Source organism: Babylonia areolata, chromosome 31 (assembly GCF_041734735.1).
Source record: "Babylonia areolata isolate BAREFJ2019XMU chromosome 31, ASM4173473v1, whole genome shotgun sequence".
In the NCBI taxonomy this organism is placed as follows: Eukaryota; Metazoa; Mollusca; class Gastropoda; order Neogastropoda; family Buccinidae; genus Babylonia; species Babylonia areolata.
Genome location: NC_134906.1, coordinates 17,504,342 through 17,511,937, shown reverse-complemented (window position 1 = coordinate 17,511,937; position 7,596 = coordinate 17,504,342). Strand labels below are relative to the sequence as shown.

The 7,596-nt window shown below is 43.9% G+C and overlaps 1 protein-coding gene across 1 annotated transcript in view; it reads left to right on the top strand.

Annotated features, from left to right (window-relative positions):
* LOC143276035 (monocarboxylate transporter 14-like) overlaps positions 1 to 6,293 on the top strand; it is an 8,649-nt gene extending 2,356 nt beyond the window's left edge. The window contains exons 4-6 of the mRNA XM_076580422.1: positions 4,567 to 4,710; positions 5,113 to 5,312; positions 6,135 to 6,293. Coding sequence (XP_076436537.1) covers positions 4,567 to 4,710; positions 5,113 to 5,312; positions 6,135 to 6,293 — 503 coding nt within the window. The remainder of the gene's footprint in view (positions 1 to 4,566; positions 4,711 to 5,112; positions 5,313 to 6,134) is intronic.
* Positions 6,294 to 7,596: the final 1,303 nt, after the last annotated feature.

Below are 7,596 nucleotides of genomic sequence, written 5' to 3'. Positions count from 1 at the left end.
TGCTGCAATAAGAAAATGAATGGTTATAGAGGGAGGAGGAGGGGGCAGAAAGGGAGAGGCGGGGAGGAGAGAGATGGGGAGAGAGAGAGGGGTGGTGGAGAGAGAGAATGCGAATGGTTTATTCATCAGGCCATAGCCTCGCATGAAGGGGTAAGTGAACAAATACTATTACAAAACATTCAGGAACAAAATCAGATTTCAACAAAATAACACTTGAGATGAGAAACAAAAGTTCATGACATACTACGAGATTACAATTAAAGTTTGAACGCTTTATATGTGAAACACGATAGATTATGCGCGTCACGTTGTCTTGTGGATGACATCAGAAGACTTAACTTAAAGGCAGACGGATATTGGTAGTATATAGTACTTGTGTGGAATAAACTTTAGTCTAATCTCACGAAGGGCTGGGCAGCATAAAACAAAATGTATTTAATCTTCCTTAAATGTTTTACATGATGGACAAATCAGACATCTTTCCTTAAGTTCTCTGTATCTACAATAATGTACAGGCAAATTAGATACACCCAACCTAAATTTTGTCGTCATACATCTTAAATGTTTATCTATATTGAGCATTAAATATTGTTTTATATCTTTTTTATACGCTAAATCTTTCACTACCCTGAATATGATCATGCCATTTCTGCCATCGACAATCAATCAAACGCTGTCTAAAACATTGACAAATCCATTTACGTTACCAACACCCTGGTTCAACCAAACGTCACCAAAACCACACTCAAGCAAACACATATATCTGATATCCAGTACTTTTCCCCTCTACTATCTAGTTCAAACAACATTCTATAAGCTTTACGAGGTAATCGAGTTAATGTAACATGTTATCTGAGCGCCACACCTAATCCTACATTTAACACTATCATACATACTCCTGATACATTCATATAATTTACCTTTCACACCACATTTTAGTAAGACTGGCCAAGGCAAAATTCTGTTTATGGAATCAACTGCCTTCTCGGAGTATATAAAATTTACATAAGATTTACGATTTAGAGAGAACTGTTTCTGTATCAAAGCTAACAATGTAAACATATGATCGATCGTTGAATAACCTATCTTAATCCCAGCCTAATGCTCACCTGTAATGTGTTCATGAACCCATTCCTGCAATCTAGCATTTATGATTATACTGAATAACGTGCTGCTGATGTCACTTAGAGTAATACCTCTATAGTTATTTGGACTATTCATGTCGCCTTTCTTAAATAATGATACAACAATATATTCTACCCAGTTTTGAGGAAAGACACCATTATCAAATAAAGTATTAAACAGCTTTAGAAAAAAAAAGAACAACCTGATCATAAGAGTTTTTATACAGTTCACCGATGATACCATCAGGACTGGCTGCCTTACGATTTTTCAATTTCCTAGAAGCAACTAAGATTTCTTCCTTCGAAATTGGACGGTTCATGAACCCATCAGTATCATCATCATCACAAAGAGCTTCGTTTGCATTATCATCTAGTGTTTCTTTCTCTAACAATGACTTAAAATGATTGAACCAGCTATCGATACAGTTACTATTTCGTAGCTGTTTTCTCTTAAATGATGTCTTATTAACAATATTACAAAACTCTTTCTGATTACGTACTGAAGTTTCTAATTTATCTAACAATAAACAATTGAACTGCTTTTCTTTTCTCGCCAATAACATTATATACTCATGCATTTTTATATTATATTCATGACAAACTGTTTTGTCTGACGAACGTCTGCATTTTCGTAATGATCTCCTAACATTTATTCTGCAAATTGCACATTCTTTATCAAACCAATGATCAGATTTTTCATTTTTGTTAACAGGTACGCGCTTTTTCATACATTCAGCACATCCTTTCAAACATTCATTAAACATGTTAAGTGCAGTGTTTATGTCAACGTCAATCATTGCCGTCGCAGCATCAATTTGTACACAAGTTGACTCTGAGCGCAGGCTGTCACCAAACAACAGGGCATTCTCATCGTTCCGTACAAACTTTTCTATGAATTGAACACTAGTTGTTCATGTACATTCAATATATTTAGATTTGGAAAAAACTACATACAGTGTTACAGACATATGATCTGATTCTATTCCCTCAGAATTAATGTACATCTCACACGAGTCGCATACCGTAGAAAAATGGTCTTTAGAAAATATGAAATAATCATTAGCACTACTTCCGGAGTCAGAAATATGTTCAGTGACCCTCAAGAGAGAGGGGGAGAGAGAGGGGGGGTCGGGAGGGGGGGGGAAGAAAGAGTGAAAGAAGACGGGTGGAGAGGGAGAGGGGGGAGAAAGAGGGCAGGAGAGAGAGAGAGAGTGTGTGTGTTACATGCATAATTATGATCTGATTCTATTCGCTCAGAAATGTATATCTCACACGAGTCGCATACCATAGAAAAAGGTCTTTGGAAAATACGAAATAGTCATTAACACTACTTCCGGAGTCAGAAATATATGTTCAGTGACCCTCAAGAGAGAGGGGGTGGGGGAGAGGGGGGGTTGCGGGGAGGGGGCTTGGGGGGGCAGAGAGAAAAAGAATGAGAGAGGAGGGGTGGAGAGAGAGATGAGGGGAGAAGAGAGGTAGAGAGAGAGAGAGACAGAGACAGACAGAGAGAGAGAGAGACGCAGCCCAGGAGAGAACGTAGCAGACAAAAAGTCGATCTACACCCGTGTACGCATATTTTTGCTTCCGTTTTCTTCTCATTATTTCCCTCTTTCTTATTGTTCTTCTTTTTTTACAAGACATCTCTGCTCTGTCTCTGTCTGTCTGTCTGTCTCTCTACCTCTCCCTCTCTCTCTCACTCTTTTCCTCCATCTATCTATATATCTATCTATCTGTCTGTCTATCTATCTATCTATCTATCTATCTATCTATCTATGTCTCCCCTTCTCTCTATATCTCTCTTTCTGTTTATCTCTATACTTTTGTTTCGCTCTCTCTCCCTCACACACACACACACACACACGCGCGCGCGCGCGCGCGCGTGCGTTGTACTAACAAGTCTAAAAAATAAAAATAAAAAAGGCCTCCTCCTCAGTATTTCTAGTGCCAGCATTACTGTGTTGTGTCATGTTGATGGTGAGGTGTGTGGCTGTAGGCCCTATATCATGTTGATGGTGAAGTGTGTGGCTGCCATATGTCATGTTGCTGGTGAGGTGTGTGGCTGTAGGCCCTGTGTCATGTTGATGGTGAGGTGTGTGGCTGTAGGCCCTGTGTCATGTTGATGGTGAAGTGTGTGGCTGTAGGCCCTGTGTCATGTTGATGGTGAAGTGTGTGGCTGTAGGCCCTGTGTCATGGTGATGGTGAAGTGTGTGGCTGCCATATGTCATTTTGCTGGTGAGGTGTGTGGCTGTAGGCCCTGTGTCATGTTGATGGTGAAGTGTGTGGCTGTAGGCCCTGTGTCATGTTGATGGTGAAGTGTGTGGCTGTAGGCCCTGTGTCATGTTGATGGTGAAGTGTGTGGCTGTAGGCCCTGTGTCATGTTGATGGTGAGGTGTGTGGCTGTAGGCCCTGTGTCATGTTGATGGTGAGGTGTGTGGCTGCCCTGTGTCATGTTGATGGTGAGGTGTGTGGCTACAGGCCCTGTGTCATGTTGATGGTGAGTGTGTGGCTACAGGCCCTGTGTCATGTTGATGGTGAGGTGTGTGGCTACAGGCCCTGTGTCATGTTGATGGTGAGGTGTGTGGCTGTAGGTCCTGTGTCATGTTGATGGTGATGTGTGTTGCTGCCATGTGTCATGTTGATGGTGAGGTGTGTGGCTGTAGGCCCCGTGTCATGTTGATGGTGAGGTGTGTGGCTACAGGCCCTGTGTCATGTTGATGGTGAGGTGTGTGGCTGCCCTGTGTCATGTTGATGGTGAGGTGTGTGGCTACAAGCCCTGTGTCATGTTGATGGTGAAGTGTGTGGCTGCAGGCCCTGTGTCATGTTGATGGTGAGGTGTGTGGCTGTAGGCCCTGTGTCATGTTGCTGGTGAGGTGTGTGGCTGTAGGCCCTGTGTCATGTTGATGGTGAGGTGTGTGGCTACAGGCCCTGTGTCATGTTGATGGTGAGGTGTGTGGCTACGGGCCCTGTGTCATGTTGATGGTGAGGTGTGTGGCTGCCCTGTGTCATGTTGATGGTGAGGTGTGTGGCTGTAGGCCCTGTGTCATGTTGATGGTGAGGTGTGTGGGTACAGGCCCTGTGTCACGTTGATGGTGAGGTGTGTGGCTACAGGCCCTGTGTCACGTTGATGGTGAGGTGTGTGGCTACAGGCCCTGTGTCATGATGATGGTGAGGTGTGTGGCTGCCCTGTGTCATGTTGATGGTGAGGTGTGTGGCTGCCCTGTGTCATGTTGATGGTGAGGTGTGTGGCTACAGGCCCTGTGTCATGTTGATGGTGAGGTGTGTGGCTACAGGCCCTGTGTCATGTTGATGGTGAGGTGTGTGGCTACAGGCCCTGTGTCATGTTGATGGTGAGGTGTGTGGCTACAGGCCCTGTGTCATGTTGATGGTGAGGTGTGTGGCTGTAGGCCCTGTGTCATGTTGATGGTGAGGTGTGTGGCTGTAGGCCCTGTGGCAGGGATCCTCAGCGACCTGGTGACTCCCCGCCTGGCCGTCATGACTGGGGCCGCCATGGTCTGTGTGGGACTGATGGCCGCCAGCTTCTGCAGGCACCTCCTGTCTCTGCTCTTCTTCTATGGAATAGTCTGTGGTAACTACACCCTGACACCACGTGCTGTAAAACCATTCCACAGCTCCCAAAGCAGTGTCCATCTTCCTGTCAGCAAAAGTAGATAATTGCTTTGTAGTCTGTGCCTTGCTAAGACTACTATTTGTGACTCGACATCATGGCATGAATATTTTTGATAGAAGTAGGTAGATGAATACATAAACAAAAGGGAATTGCCATTCATTCAGCATCAGAAACTCCCTTTCACATCGCTTCGCCAGTCAGTTGCTGATAAATATTTGATTGAAAACAATTGTCATCCAGGAAGTCTTTATGTTTAGTATCCGTGTCATTTACTGAAACATGTTCTCTGTTTCAAGAAATTGCAGTCTTGATGTCAAATGACAGCAGACTGACCACCCTGCCTCTACCTGTGCTGTCCAGGGGTGGGGACTGGTCTGTGCTACACACCTGCAGTGACAGTGGTCAGCACCTACTTCCAGAAGTTCCGCACAGTAGTCAGTGGGATCTCTTTGGGAGCTCCTGGTGTGGGGATCCTGGGAGCACCTTACTTCGTGGGCTGGATGATAGAATACTACGGCTGGCGATTCGCTATGGCCTACTTTGGCTGTGTCATGGCTCAGGTTGGAGTTCACTTTCCTTCATACTTGTTTCCTTTGTTGTTCATGACGGAAACAAAATGAATTGATTTTTAGTGTGTGTGTGTGTGTGTGTGTGTGTGTGTGTGTGTGCGCGTGCGTGTGCGTGCATGCGTGCGCGCGCGCGCGTGTGTGTGTGTGTGTGTGTGTGTGTGTGTGTTCCATATGTAGTTAATCAAATCCAGTTGTTGCCGTACAATGACTTTGAAACTGCATTTTGTGTTTTTCTCCAAAATCTTAAAATGTTTTTGCAGCTTGCAACGTGATAGCAGATGTAGTTTATATTGATTGAAACAGTCGTCATGCACATAAAATGAACACACACGGTGACAGAACCTACCGAACATTCAACTTGATTTTCTTAGCTTAGTAATTTCAACTGAAATATTATGATAATGTCAAAGTTTTTCAGGGTATAAAGATGTCGTCTGTGCGGTAGGAATACATACCTATTAAATGGTCTGCGTTTAATTAGTTTGAATCTGCTGGAACACGTAAGAGAATAATCAGTTTTTGACATACATGATGTTTGCCCATATGCTTTGTTGCTGTGTTATGTTTGCTTTAGTGTATGTCGGCAAAACTCAGCAGAATCGTTCTTACGTATTACGAGTTTTGATATGGCAGCAAGCATAATGTTCTTCATCCCACGCCAGTCACAGCTACATATGTTCATGGAACTTTTTGCAAACTTTAAAGGGAAAATGTGGAGGTCACGTTTCCAGCAAACGTCGTCATCACGCTGTGTGACAGTGGGAGGTGATGTCTGGTGAGTGTCCACGTCGTGTTGTAACTGTGTGTGTTCAGATCTGCGTGTTGGCCTCTTTGTTCTTTCCTCACGACACAAGCCTCACTTCTACCTGCTGCACACCCAGCCCCCACACGAGGTGGACAATGCTGTCCGGAAGGGAGGGCAGAGGTCAGAGGTGGGGGTCATGGTGGAGTCACGGTCAGTGCTGGGGATGACTGAGTTTGGCAGCATGATGCTGAGTCACTGGTCCGTAGCGTTGAGCATGGAGGACGTCAAGTCAGCAAACATCAGGTCAGTTCTGGGCTTGAAGGTTGGTAGGTCATGCGATACGGACAGGTTTTGTAATATTGTTTCTGTGACGTTTTCTAAATTGAAAGGGATCCTGAACTTTTATTAGCGTTCAGAGACGACGGAGTTATTTAGTTTTTTGGACTGCTTTCCCAGCTTATTGGTTTGATGCTTCGTTTATCGGCCCTGCTAGACATTCATGAATAAGGTTGACAGTCTTTTGAGTGGTTTGTATGTGTTTCTTGTTTTGTTTTTGTTCTGTTTTGTTTTTTTGTTTTTTTGTTTTCATTCTCTTCTGACAGTATACCAGAGAAAACATGCCTTAGGATCACTTGTCATGCTATGTTGATAGTCCACGTTTAGTTTCTGTTTTGTTTTGTTGTTGTTGTTTGTTTGGTGTGTGTGTGTATGTGTGTGTGTGTGTGTGTGTGTGTGTGTGTGTGTGTGTGTGTGTGTGTGTGTGTGTGGCCTACATTTATAACTTGATAAGAACACATTTCTGACATTTTCCAGGCGTGAATGGAAGACAGCATCATATGTAATCTCTCCACACAATCATGATCTTGAATTCAACAGAAGTGGTATCATGGTCATGACGTTGTTCTTGAAGCAGTAAGTATGATGAATCTGTTTCTTCTGTTCTGTGAGGTGTCAAAGTTGCTCTGTGGTGGGTTCCAGACAACGCCTGAAGCACGTGCTGTGCAGCAGACTGCTGTGGGTGCTGTACCTCAACCAGCTGCTGCTGGAGGCTGGCTTCTCCATCACCATCATTCTCTTCCCTGCCTACGCCCAGAGTGTGGGGCTGACCCTTTCGGAGATACCTCCCCTCTACATCGTGTACGGCGTGGCTGTAATCGCCAGTCGAACACTAGGGGGCTTTGTCTTCAACCGTATCTTAAACCACCTGATAAAAGCACTCTTCTGTATGCAGATGGCGTATGCCTGTGTGTTGCTGCTTCTGCCAGTGTGTGGAGTGTCGTTCTCTTCACTGTATAGTCTTCAAGTTGTTTTCTCGGTGAGTCTGGCTGTGTATAAACCTTACAGAATATATACTCTTTTTTCATTTCATTTTATAACACATAGACAATGGCAAAACTACATAAATACATATACTGGAAACAGAGAGAAGACAAAGTCAGAAAATCACTGTAAAAGCGAAACAAAAATGAAAAACAGAACATAAGTGACATACATGTATAATATTCTAAGCACTACAACTGTGAATGGTTG